The 12,831-nt window shown below is 38.3% G+C and overlaps 1 protein-coding gene across 4 annotated transcripts in view; it reads left to right on the top strand.

Moving 5' to 3' along the window:
* AKT1 (AKT serine/threonine kinase 1) overlaps positions 1–12,831 on the top strand; it is a 109,950-nt gene that overhangs the window by 59,721 nt on the left and 37,398 nt on the right. For all 4 annotated transcript variants that reach the window (XM_075129915.1, XM_075129914.1, XM_048853621.2 and 1 more), the window contains 6 exons: positions 2,656–2,767; positions 8,324–8,471; positions 10,127–10,258; positions 10,435–10,500; positions 11,541–11,609; positions 12,347–12,472. In XM_075129915.1, coding sequence (XP_074986016.1) covers positions 2,656–2,767; positions 8,324–8,471; positions 10,127–10,258; positions 10,435–10,500; positions 11,541–11,609; positions 12,347–12,472 — 653 coding nt within the window. The remainder of the gene's footprint in view (positions 1–2,655; positions 2,768–8,323; positions 8,472–10,126; positions 10,259–10,434; positions 10,501–11,540; positions 11,610–12,346; positions 12,473–12,831) is intronic.

Genomic DNA, 12,831 nt, shown 5'->3' with positions numbered 1-12,831 from the left:
TCTTGCTGCATGCGTTAAAGATTGCTTGATCAGCAAGCTTAACAAATATCAATGGACAGTGCTGATTTAGACGAAATGTGTTGATATTTAATTGGTCCAGTTCTCTGTATTGAAAAGCCTAGCATAGTTTGTTATGCTGAAGTTAAATAGTTAATTTTTGTTTTTATGGTGACTTACAGAAATATTTACTAGCTGAAATTATCTATTCATAGATATCAAGTAGTGTAGCAAGCGGGTCCATGACAAGGACATTGACTAAATACATATAAAAAAATTTTATTAATAGTCTCTTAAAAATAATATTGAGCTGCAGGGTAAACATAGCAGACAACTCACAATTTTTTAATCTCATTAGCTATAGCCAGTATTATTATTTGTTTGTATTATACAGTAGTATTTAGAGGCCTCAGCAAAGATCAGTGCTCCATTTGTTCAAACGCATAGTCCTTGCTCAAAGAGAATACAGTCTAACTAGACAAAACAGACTAAAAATAGGAGGGGAAACAGGCAAAGAGAGGTAAAGTGACTTGCCCAAGGTCACGCTGCAGGTCAGTTGCAGAGCCAAAGGTAGAACTCATTCCAGAGTCCTATCCACTGGACCATGCTAACTCTTATCATAATATACAGTGTAAACTATAGTTCCTTAAAAGATTGTGGCAGCTACAGGAGCACATGCAGTAGAGGTGGGTGCAGCATAATAAAAGCATAACTGCATCTGTTTGTGGTGGTTCTTTAATGTTCATTTTTCTAGGGAATGAGGAAGTGCTGTTTATCACACTAAAACCTTTCCATGACTCATTAATAAACTTTCTCTTTTCTTATTGCAGTTCTTTAGTAGGACACAGTATAACGTCAGCATGCTATTAAAGAAAAATTAGATTTTCTTGTGATAAAAAATGCAGATTTGTTGAAAAGCTTATAATTTCAGCAGCAAATGAGGCATGAAATATATTGCCAAAAATACAGAACCCAAATACCCTGGCAGTAAATATTTTATCTGACAGACAATGTGCTAATTAAAGGCTTGAATTTAAAATGGGACGCTCTAAGTTTTCACAATAATAAAATTTGCCTCACAATGCTAGAGTGTATACTCTTAAGAAAAGAATGGATCCAGAGTGACAGTACACATTACTAAATTGTATCTTACTGAAGGTGGAACCTGTTAGAAGCTTTAGTAGTAAGTAGAGATGTCTTCTTGACTTTTTATAGGGCCTTTTGTTTACTGTGAAGTTAATTTAGAACTTTAGGACCAAATAATAATGAGGCAGCGCTTTCAGAAAGCGCAGAGCAAGAGACTTGATACTGGAACAAGAACAGCTACATTCAACAACTCTTCCCTTTTTTTTTTTTTTTTTTTTGGTCCTTTTTGTTTTTATTTGGGCAATTGGTTGAGGTTTCCATTAGAAGGAGGAACTCTATTATTATTAGAGCTCTGCTGAATGCAATTCAGAAAACTAGGTACAAAAAATGTCTTAAAATAGCCTGAAGATTGCTACTTAGCTGAACTTATTTGAGTTTGTTCAGCTTACAGCAGCCATTCTGCTATTAATGAGGATCAGTGTCGGCCCCAAATTTGAAGGATCTTAAGCTGTCTGTCTCATGAGGAATGGCCATAAAATACCAAATGTGGCTTTGAAAGAAAGAAAAAAAGGGCCACTTTATTCCTAAGAGATGCAGAAATAATTTTCTGAAGAAAGTGCTGTGTGAATGACGGTATAAGGAGTCCACTTTATGGTTTATGGATGTTATGAAATGATCCTTACTTCTGTGGAATTGTTAGTTTAGATTGTGTTGTGGTATCTGCAGGGGTGAAAGCTGTCACCAGAGTTTAACATGGGTGTCTGCACATCCATTCTCTGGGTGTTTTTTATGCTAAGAAGGTGCTTTTCAGAATGCCCCTTTGTGATCTGCCCCTTATAATGATAAGGTAATGAGGACTGGAGGTTCTTTCCTCCAGAGACTGTTTTGTTGATCTTTCTGTTAGCCACAGGGGCCTTTGTAGAACAAGGACTGCAAACACACTCTCTGCTAAAAGAAAAAGAGGACTTGTGGCACCTTAGAGACTAACAAATTTATTTGCGCATAAGCTTTCGTGAGCTATAGCTCACTTCATCCGATGCATCCGATGTAGCTCACGAAAGCTTATGCTCAAATAAATTTGTTAGTCTCTAAGGTGCCACAAGTACTCCTGTTCTTTTTGCGGATACAGACTAACATGGCTGCTACTCTGAAACTCTCTGCTAACTTCTTCAAAGCTATGGGCCTGAGCCTGTGTGACTGAAATTGATGAGGGCTTTGCCATTAACCTCAGTGGATGCAGTAATCAGACCCACTGTGAACTGCCCCTGTCATGTGCTCTGCTCCACAGGGTCAGGGGAATGTGGGACCTGAGTTTGGATCTCTTTAGTGGCCTTACCCTGTATGGCTGGTCAGCTCTGAAGGCTTTCTAAATAGAACTTGGTTCAAGCAAAGCTTAAATGACTAGCTATTTATTGGTTTCATCAGCATAGCAAACTGTCTTATGTCTCCTAAAGAAGTACTTAGAGATTTCTGTGGCTGATTAATTGCAACAGTTTGCTAGATAAGAATAAAGACAAATGATTATTTAAACCTGCTTATGTACCATGACTTTTTCTTCCTTGATTGTGGTAGAATGCCAGCTGATGAAGACAGAACGACCTAAACCAAACACATTCATCATTAGATGCCTCCAGTGGACCACAGTAATTGAAAGAACATTTCATGTGGAGACTCTAGAGGAGCGGTATGTTTCATTCATATTTAATACATAAACTACTTGCAAAAGCAGATGTGAATGTTCAGCGCTATTAGTGCAGTCCTTGCGAAAGCTCTGATTTCTCAAGTGACATAGGTCTAGAATCTAATAGGTTTACGTTTTCAAAAGTACAAATGATCATGGATATCACAATTTTGGGGTAGTCCAACCTGAGAGACCTTTATAAAGGGGCTTGATTTTTCAGAGGATGGGTGCTCAGTCCCACGCGAGTTGTTGATTTCAGGGCTCTCGTTGCGTAAGAAATAAAGGTTCTCCCACCTTGAGATTACGGGGAGAGGTCAGCACAAAGCAAAACAAAAATCCCAGCAGAGTTGAGCTGTCTCCGCCTACTGACCCTTTCTGAGGACACCTTTTTAAGGAACAAATTAGTTGTATTGCTACCACCTGCTAATGGGTTATGTAAATAAGATGATAAAAGTGATGACAAAGAAGTAATATGCTGCTGCCTGAGACTTGTATTTCAGCTGTTGAAGGAAACAGAGCTAAAAGAATGTATCCTGTACTCTGACTAGTGGAGAATTGATCTCTTACCTGCTGAGAGAACAGACTCCCAGCGTAGCTGTTTACAGCTACTGGCTGTTTAAATATTTAAATTGCTGTTCAGCTGTTGAATTTAGATTGTTCCCCGGTATCATTGTGGGGTATTTAAAATCCCAGCCCCCCCTTATGTATGACAGGCACAATATTTGTCTTTAACCTCCACATATTTTTACCTGATTCTCTTAGCTTATTTTCTACTTAGTCTTTCATTCATTGATTCCAGTTGGTGTCATATTAATGGCTTATGATTCTGTTATGAGGACATGGGGAGGATGAAAACAAACTCAAGCAAAGAAAAGTAAATTACGTGTTTTCTTTTATCACTTTGTAGCAGATGGCCCCAAAAATGAATGAGACACCGTCCATTTCAGGGAGATTGCATTTCAGTCTTCCTTTCGTCCCTCCCAACCAATTAGAAAGGCTGCATCCAGGGTGGATAAAAATCAATGATTAAAAAAAAAAAATCAGAAAAATCAGATTTTTTTTAAATTTAAATCAGATTTTTTTTATAAAATGCTTTTTGAGGAAAAAGCCTATCTAAAGATAGCTTTAATTAAGATACATTATAGCTCAGAGATATCTCACCATGGAATAGGGATTATACATTCTAATTCTATATGAGTATGAGACAATATATTCATGTAATGTTTAAGAAAAGTTTTGTAACTGAGTTCCAATAGTTCGTGGATTAGGGACCCAATTGTATGGGGTTCCCCAAGCTTCTGTATAGATTATTTAGGTTAATCTTTCTATCTACCCAATGGGACTGAGTGCTCAGTCTAGAAGATACCATCAGAGATGCTTAGTTTTTCAGTTCTCAAATTATGGATTTATGTCTCCAGAGGTAACATGCTTGTTAACAGCAAAAATGTTTTAAAATAAATAAATAACATATAGAGGTGAAAAATAAAAGACCTCAATTCTATTGTCTCTCTGCAAATTTGTGTACACAGAGTCAATCCCTTACCTCTCTCTAAAAGTGCAAAGTTTCAAAAAGTTGAATGAATAGAAGATTGTTGGGGGCAGAATAGATCTGGACAAGGAGAAGAAGTCTGGAGATAAATGTGAGAAGCGAGGGACATATGCTTTTTTGTTAAAATATTATATCTTTGCTGTTGAAAAAAAAATCCACAATACTTAACATCGTTTTAGTTAAATAGAACAGTTTAAATGTCTGTCTAGTGATGTTCTCCTCCTCATACAGCATGGCAAGAAAATCCTCCAAATATTAATGATAGTTCACCTCCCAATGACTTCATAAATATCTGCTTCAGTTACCTTTGGTAAATGAAATAACCAACTAATCATTCATTCATTTTCTAATATAGCTGTAAAACTAATCAGAAAAGTTTTCAAAATAAGTCACTGTTTAAAAATTAATAGTGTGTACCTTCTAAAAATGAAACCTACATCTATCTCTGAGTTGTGAAGAATATGTATTAAGTTTATAACAACCAACAAGAATGCACTTTTATGTAAAACTATGGTTAAATCAAATCCACCCTGCCTGCATCACAGCCTGGAATGCTAATACTAGTCATCTCTGCAACATACATTTGGAAGATAGTCTGAAGGTACATCAGTGGTGTATCATCATGCGGTGGCATGTAGAATACACACACTGCACGCCCAGCTAGCATGGGTATAAATAGCAGTGTAGACTGCTTAGGTGAGTCGAGTAGAGTGCCCTACACACCTGAACCCCAAGGTATATACTGTATGTGGTGCTCTGGATGCCCACGCAGCGCTTTCCACATCAACACTGCCATTTTTAGCAGTGTAGCATCCTGCTGTTGGAGCCTTTTCCTGCTGCATTGCCTGGGGAAAGGCTCCGTCAGCAGGGATCTGCAGGAACCTTTCCCCACTGCCTCCCCACTCCCAGAACCTTTCGCTGCCTTGTGTAGCTATACACTGCACTGAGTGTGGACACAGACTGCCTTTCACTGTGGCTTCTAGCTACACGTAGCCTACATGCCTCCACCAGTGTAGACAGGATCTAAGGGTGAAATCCTGGCCCCAGTGAAGTCAGTGGCATTTCACCCAAAATCAGTAAAAGAGATCTAAAAATAGACTTAAAAGTAGAAGTAGCTTGAATGTCCTTTTATCCTTTAAACCCAAAAGCTGCTTTTAAGAGGGAAATGGAGAAATGTGAACACAAATGGAGGAAGGATGTTTTCTTTGTAATGGTTATTTTTAATGTTTAGAGGTGGGGCATAAAGACAGGCATTCCTAATGTTGAAGAAAAATCTGTGCCTTTGTTCAGAAACTATTATTCCGTGTACAGATGTGACCACTTGGCATCTCAAGGGCCTCACCTCAAGACTCCAGTGTCTGAGGATCTTCTGAACAAGGGTTGATCATGCAAGTTAAGGTTGCTTGGACAAAATCCACAGGTTTTGCTATCTTCACTCCACATCCCCTCTTTGAGGATAGGCAGATATTCTTCAGACAGAGAATACTAAATTGAACATAATTTGCCTAAAGAAACTAGATAGGACAAGTGTATTATTCAGACAGTGAAAAATTCAAGGTACTGCAAGGCGAGAGTGTGGGGTTTACAAGGAAATGCCGGTGCAGCTGCTATGTTTTTAACTAGAATTGTATGCCAGATACTCTCTCTTGCCTGGACCTTGTATTTGTTTTTCCCTATTTTATTTTTCAAACTGAAGTTCAGCTGTTTTGAAAGATGTACTTTCTAAAGCTAATTTTTTTCAATGGCCCCTCAAAATGCACCTGGGAAACATATCTCCCCAAATTCTGTGTAGCTGCCTGCAAACTACTTACTCTAGTGTGTTCACTCCAGTGCATATTTGGAGGTGCAGTTGTGGAGGCGTATTTGAAAAATTTGTATGTTATGATGAAGTGGACACAGCAGTATCTGCATCTTAAACATTTTTAACACTTTCTTCTTATTAGGCAGATCTTTTGGATGTAATCATGGGAGCCTGTGCTGCAGAGTCACTCTATCCAGAATTTTAGAATTAAATGCTCTTAATTACTTTTCCCTGTCTAGCTGTAGGGAGGGATTTTCCGAAGTATTCAGCACTGGTCTATCTCTGCTCCAATTGTAGTTACTGGGAGTTTACCACCTGTGACTTAGTGGGAGCAGGGTTAGGCCAATGCCAAACACTTCTGAAAATCTTTTGTAAGTTGGATAGTCCTGTGCAGTATTTATGTTGTTGTTAATCGCAGGACATTTCACATGTAGCTGTTTCAGTATTGAATAAATAGGTTGCTAAAATGTGGGTGTTGATGTTAATTGGCAGAGCAGTGTCATTCAGCAAAGATTTCTGAAATTCATCAGCTTCTCAGTGGTGGTTCCTTTGGCTTCATTCTGTTCTTTGTCAGGAATTGTGCTGTAAATAAATCTAGAAAATGAAGTCTATGGAAACAGTTTAAAAGGAAGCATGTTTTCAGCTCTATTTTGGCTTCAGTCGGTGAATACTGCTTACCAAGTGCAAATTTTATTTTAAGGACAAAGAAGTGGGCCAGTCCAATAGGTTTCCAGGGCTTTTCGCAGCCATTTAGAATATCAAACTTCCATTTTTTGGCTCTTGTCCATTGGTACCAAGAGTTTGGGTGTATTAGGGACATAGCGAGCTCATCTCCTAAGGGCTTGTCTGCAGGCCCGGGTGTGTTAATTAACCTCTCCTAACCATGATCTTTTTCCTAGTGTGTGTATATATTGCAACACCTTTTAACTTGACAGAGCAGGTCAAGATGTCGGCTAGGTTTTTTTATCTGAGTACACCTTCACCTGCTTATTTGAAGTAGAAGGCACTGCAGTTTGTCCAGGTTAGGAAAAAAGTTGTGGCTAGACTGATGTAAATTAATACACCAACTGAATCTTGACCCATTTTTTTAATGTAGGTAAGTGCTCAGTAGAAACCTCGTAAGATTCACCAAAAAAACCCAGCACTTTTTCCTTCGCTGCTAATTACCACTTTTGTCAATCTACCGATACCCAAACTTAATCCACTTTATTTTTTGTTTTGGCCTCTCTAGCAAGTTGGGGGTAGGGATGAGGGAAAATACCTGACATGGTTACAGTTACCAACTTAAATAAGCGATTGTTTGTATGCGAATTGTTGTTTTGGTAGACTTGCATTGAAATGAACCAGAATGGCAAGAACATTCACTCCAGTAGCTTCCTACAGTGTAAAATTCCCCACAGGACACTTTCACTGCAATTGGAGTGTCTCCAAAGGAATAGGGGCGCGATACTAGAGCATCCATTGCTGAAACAATGGTGGACACGTTCCTGTAACCTAGTTCCTGTAACCTAGTACCCGCATCTCAGATCAAAAGTACTATTTTTGGGGGCGGGGGGAAATCTCAAAGCAGGCGAGAACAACTGACAAAAGCAGAGATATTTTGTTAAACGCTGTATATTGTATACAAGCATTGCAACACATTTAGTGTCCTCTCTGATAGCCCAAGAACCCTGGGCAGTGTTATCTGGTACTGGAAAACGTATATTCATTTAAAAAATGGCATAAGTGTGTCATGAGTTGTCACTATGTGTCGAACTCTTGCATGTTTTTGTTACAATGTACTGTGAAAAAGCGAGGGTGTGTTAAATAGCTCTGTGCTGTGGAGGTGCCTTGTAGCTTTTTGGCTTTGGCAGGCCTAATGTTGAGATGTAATGTGTGTATCCTTAGACAATGTGTTGCCCTAAAGATTGAATGTGCATTTTAGAAATTTTGCTATATATTGAAGGTCCTAGTTATTGTATTCATATTCCAGGGACTTGAGTCATCTCCTGTTTGTAAAACAATTAATAGCTGTAATAATGGATATATACATTAAAAGCGTTTTTTTGAACACCAACTTTTACATCTAAAAACACATGGGATTTTTCACCATTCATTGAACTGGTTTGACATTATCAGATAATCACGCTTTATGTTTTTCTGACTCTTGCTGAGGCAGATGGTAATCTGAGGTCATGAATAACAAATGTCATTGCTTACATTTTCTCAGGGAAGAATGGACAAAAGCCATCCAAACAGTAGCAGACAGCCTTAAGAAACAGGAGGAGGAAATGATGGATTTTAGATCTGGTTCCCCTAGTGATAATTCAGGTGCTGAAGAAATGGAAGTTTCTATGACAAAACCAAAACATAAAGTGGTAAGTTAGTATAGCAGGATCAGTGTTTTTAAAGGGAACCTTGTTACATGTGCACACCTAGCTAATGCCACAGCTCCAAGCTTTGAGTCCAGTGTCAGCTAGTAATCCTTTAGATCCTGAATAATTATAAGGGGAGGAGCACTATTAGGTATACTGAATCCAAGCGAGAGGCAGCCATTAAGACACCCCTCCCCCCATAGCAATATATTTATTTGTGAGAAGATCCTACTCTGTAAATTATAGTAAGGCTTTCTTCTGTGCCCTTGCCCCTCTCACTTCCATTTGTTTCCAGAGTTGTGCCTGTGTTTTGGGAAAATGAACCAAAACAATGAACAGCAAAAGGATCATGCCTGTCAAATTGCATCATTAATGAACATGCACCGTATGCTTTGACGCTTGGTTATGCTACAAAATTAAATTTATACCAACCTGGGCAACTACCCATATGCCACTCTGAACCACGGCTGCCATCAGTTTAATATGACCCCTACTAATTGGGCCCTTAGCATCTTGTCGGAGGGTTCCAGTAGGATGCTGCAGGTGAATTTTAAAAGGACTGGACCTCACTAGCTTGGCTAGTGTGTCATGGAGGTGGTGGAAAGTTTCTCAGCTCTAGTGAGCTGATTCATTCTGAGCAAGGATCGGTCTGAATGACTGTTCAGATCGGGAATAGTCAATAGGTGGTTCATGGGCCAAATCCATGCCAGACGCATTTGAACGGACCCTGACATCTTTTTATTTACTTCTTATTATCGTTGTTGTTTTTGAATTATTTTCTCTGTAGTCTGGACCTTGACTATGTTTTGACCAAGAAATGTGGACCTTGACAAAGAAAATTGAGTACCCCTGGTTTAAATCCTGAAACCAATTGTCCCACACAACCAAAAGTGCAGTCTTGCTTTTGTTAATGCATTTCAAAGTGAACTAAAACAGTCCTTGCAGAGCATACAGTGTGGGAGTAAAGTTCATCATGCTTTCAGGGAGCAAGAAAGCTGTTATCAGGAGCATCTCATAATCCTTTCTAGCAAGGAACTTGTGAGCCCCTGGATACACAGATCTTCTGTCACCCCTTTGGCACTGTCCGTTGAAGATGCTGGAATAGGATCTAAGAGACAAACCCTTTCCTATTTTCCCTCCACCTTTTTTAATAGAAAAACAAACAAGAAAGAGAAAGATAGTCTATGTGCAGTGTGGTTTCTGCACATTTTCTGGCACTGTTCCGTGGGTCACAGCAAAGCTGATCCTCCATAAATATGGGGAGACTTATTTTCATATCAGAGTGGGAATCAGACTGACAGATCTTTAGAATGAGATGTGGATGGCCTTCCCAAGCTTGCGCACTGACACAGGCTGCGTGAATAAAACACCTATTTTGGCTCTTACCTATTTCATGTGAAGAAATTCTCAGTTACATGGAGGAGAGTTTTTCCTTTATTAATTAATTCTATGGGTTTGAAGTGTCATATCCTTGGAAGTGTAACAATCCTATTCTTTTTGAAGAACTAGTTTTTTATTTTAACTCTCTAGAAGCAAATCATAAACAGTATATACATCATTTTAACTGACCAAAACAGTAAATTCATCTACTTTAGACAGTATTTACATGTATTATGAAGTTGGTCATGACCTATATTTAACTTAAATATCTTTAACAGACCATGAATGAGTTTGAATACCTTAAACTACTGGGAAAAGGCACTTTTGGCAAGGTCATTCTAGTCAAAGAAAAAGCAACTGGACGATATTATGCTATGAAAATCCTGAAGAAGGAAGTTATTGTTGCAAAGGTGAGTAAATTAGAACATTCTGGGCCCAGTTCACCCCTGGTGTAACCCTCTAGCTTCTAAAGAGTGACCTCAGGGTTGCAATTTACCCTGTGTATGTGACCACGTATTTGTTGTTGTTAATCGAACTCTTGTTCTTTAGTGATTGCATTGATAACTTTCTCTGGGTGGCATTGCAGGATGAAGTAGCTCACACGCTGACAGAAAACCGGGTTTTACAGAATTCGAGGCACCCATTCTTGACAGTAAGTGTTCCTCCTTTTTTAGTACATCTGGTAAGCAAATTGAGCATTGTGACAGCTACGGCTTTCCTCCTTATTATCATGATTATAAAACAAGTCTCACAGGTCTGGGTTTTTAACAGTAAGTAGTGTTTTGGGGTACCTTTATTTTTGGGGTGGACAACTTGCGACGCTTTCAAAGATCCTGATTTTCAGAGGGTAGATGCTCAGCACTTCCTGAAAATCAGAGATGCTTTATGGTGTCTCAGTTTGGGCCCCCAGAATCATTGGTCACTTTTGAAAATATACTGTATGGCATATGTTTGTTTACTTTTTATTACAGAATACTGTCAGAGTTGACAAACCCCAAAATCTGATGCTCGCTTCCTGCACAAGATGTTATTGATTCAAATGTGCCACCAGATTGACATAATTGTTTGTATATAAAAGTATGCTTGCATAAATCAAAATATATCTTCAAAGCAAAGGGCTGCAACTGCCTGGCTTGAAAACCTAGCTATAAGCCTGGGTTATGACCCAAACAAAATAAATCCAAGGGTGTGGCAAACAAGATGGTGGGACTTGTGATGCAGGAATGCACATGACACAACTGGATGAAGGCACTTCATGACATTTCATCACTCTCCGTGCCTGTTCTGTTTTTTGTGAATTGATGGTAAATGCATATTGACAGAATTTCTCAATCCCCTGGCTGGCTGTCAGCCTGGAGCAGCAGCAGTAGAGAAAGCAGAAGGGACAGAGATATAACTGTCCAATAGTAATATAACCCTTTGACAATTTTTTTTTAATCCATGTGTGTTTTTCCAGAATTGATCCCTACTTTAGTTAAACTCCCATATCTGACCTATATGTTGTTTTAGTAAAACCACCATGGGATCAGTGATGAAGAAATGCTGCTGAAGAACGTATCAGAGAGAAGTTTCTATAAAATATTACAATATAATGTATTTTCTCTCTGTCCCCGTTTCTAAAACTTCACTGAAAGCGCTTTTGTAAATCTTGATATGGGATCTCTGCTAAGTCTTTGTTTAAATTTGTTTCAGGCTTTAAAGTATTCCTTTCAGACACATGATCGTTTGTGTTTTGTTATGGAGTATGCTAATGGAGGAGAGGTAAGGAAACCATGTTAAAAGGCTTTGGGATTTTCCTATATTTTTTTGTATTCAGTTTCATGTTAGGATTTGCTGTCTTTGAGCCCTCATTAACTTACTCATATATGTAGCCCTAACTTACATGAGTAGTCCTACATCAGTGGGGCTGTTCACATGAGTTAGACTACATACATGAGTAAGGATATTCAGGGGTGAGCCCCTAGTTAACAAAAATTATACTAGTATCTTAAAGTCTGTCTTTATTGGTGCAGGAGGTTTATACATCTTGTTGCTGCTTTCTCTACACCATTGAAGCTTTTTGTATTATAATTTCAAAGCACACGGTACTTTGAGGACAGAGCTGTAAATGAAAACACATACTGTTAGACATTTCAGAAGAAGAGAAATCCAATTTATGTCAAATAAGGAATCTCCTGCTTTTAAAGTAATGCAATAAAAATCTGGTTTAATAAGTAACGAGCTAAGAAAATAATTTGATTTGTTTTAGTTGTTTATATATAGTGATAAAAATTAATAGTACATCAAATTGTCAAATAGAGCAGCTATGAATTTGAAATATATTATTACACTTACGTTTAATCATTTAATTTATGGTGCAGCTTTTAGAATGTTTCGGAGTACAGCTGTGTCCGGGGGAAAAAGGTTCCTTTCTGGGTAAATATCTGATTCCAGGCAGGATTGTCTATAGCGTATATGAAGTATGTGCATTCTAATGTAATAAATTCTTGCTGTTGTAGTTGTTTTTCCATTTGTCAAGAGAGCGTGTCTTTTCTGAAGACCGGGCTCGGTTTTATGGAGCTGAGATTGTATCAGCACTGGATTACCTGCATTCAGAGAAGAATGTGGTTTATAGAGATTTAAAGGTACTTAGAAGACTGTTCATTTCATAGGCTATTAAAAATGGGTTTGGACTGTTACAGTTCTTAAAGTCACAGAAGCTGATTACACTTAAATACAATAAATCTATCCACCAAACTTTGTTATAACAGAAATATTACAGCTATATTATTTTGGCCATGATTGTTATAAGATCTCAAACTAAGCACTTGAATACTCTACTGCTACAGAAAGCGAATTTTTGGGATTGATTCTCCCCAAGTGTATGGAACCAGTGCCTTGGTAGAATACGAACGGGCACTCTGTTATTGGGGATGCATCTTCACATGGATATGAAATTAAAGAATTGACCACTTTATTATGAAAAAGACCCTGGTAGTTCTTC

The sequence above is a fragment of the Caretta caretta genome, chromosome 6 (assembly GCF_965140235.1).
Source record: "Caretta caretta isolate rCarCar2 chromosome 6, rCarCar1.hap1, whole genome shotgun sequence".
In the NCBI taxonomy this organism is placed as follows: Eukaryota; Metazoa; Chordata; order Testudines; family Cheloniidae; genus Caretta; species Caretta caretta.
Note: the sequence above shows the minus strand (reverse complement) of the source record. Positions and strands in the feature narration are given on the sequence as shown.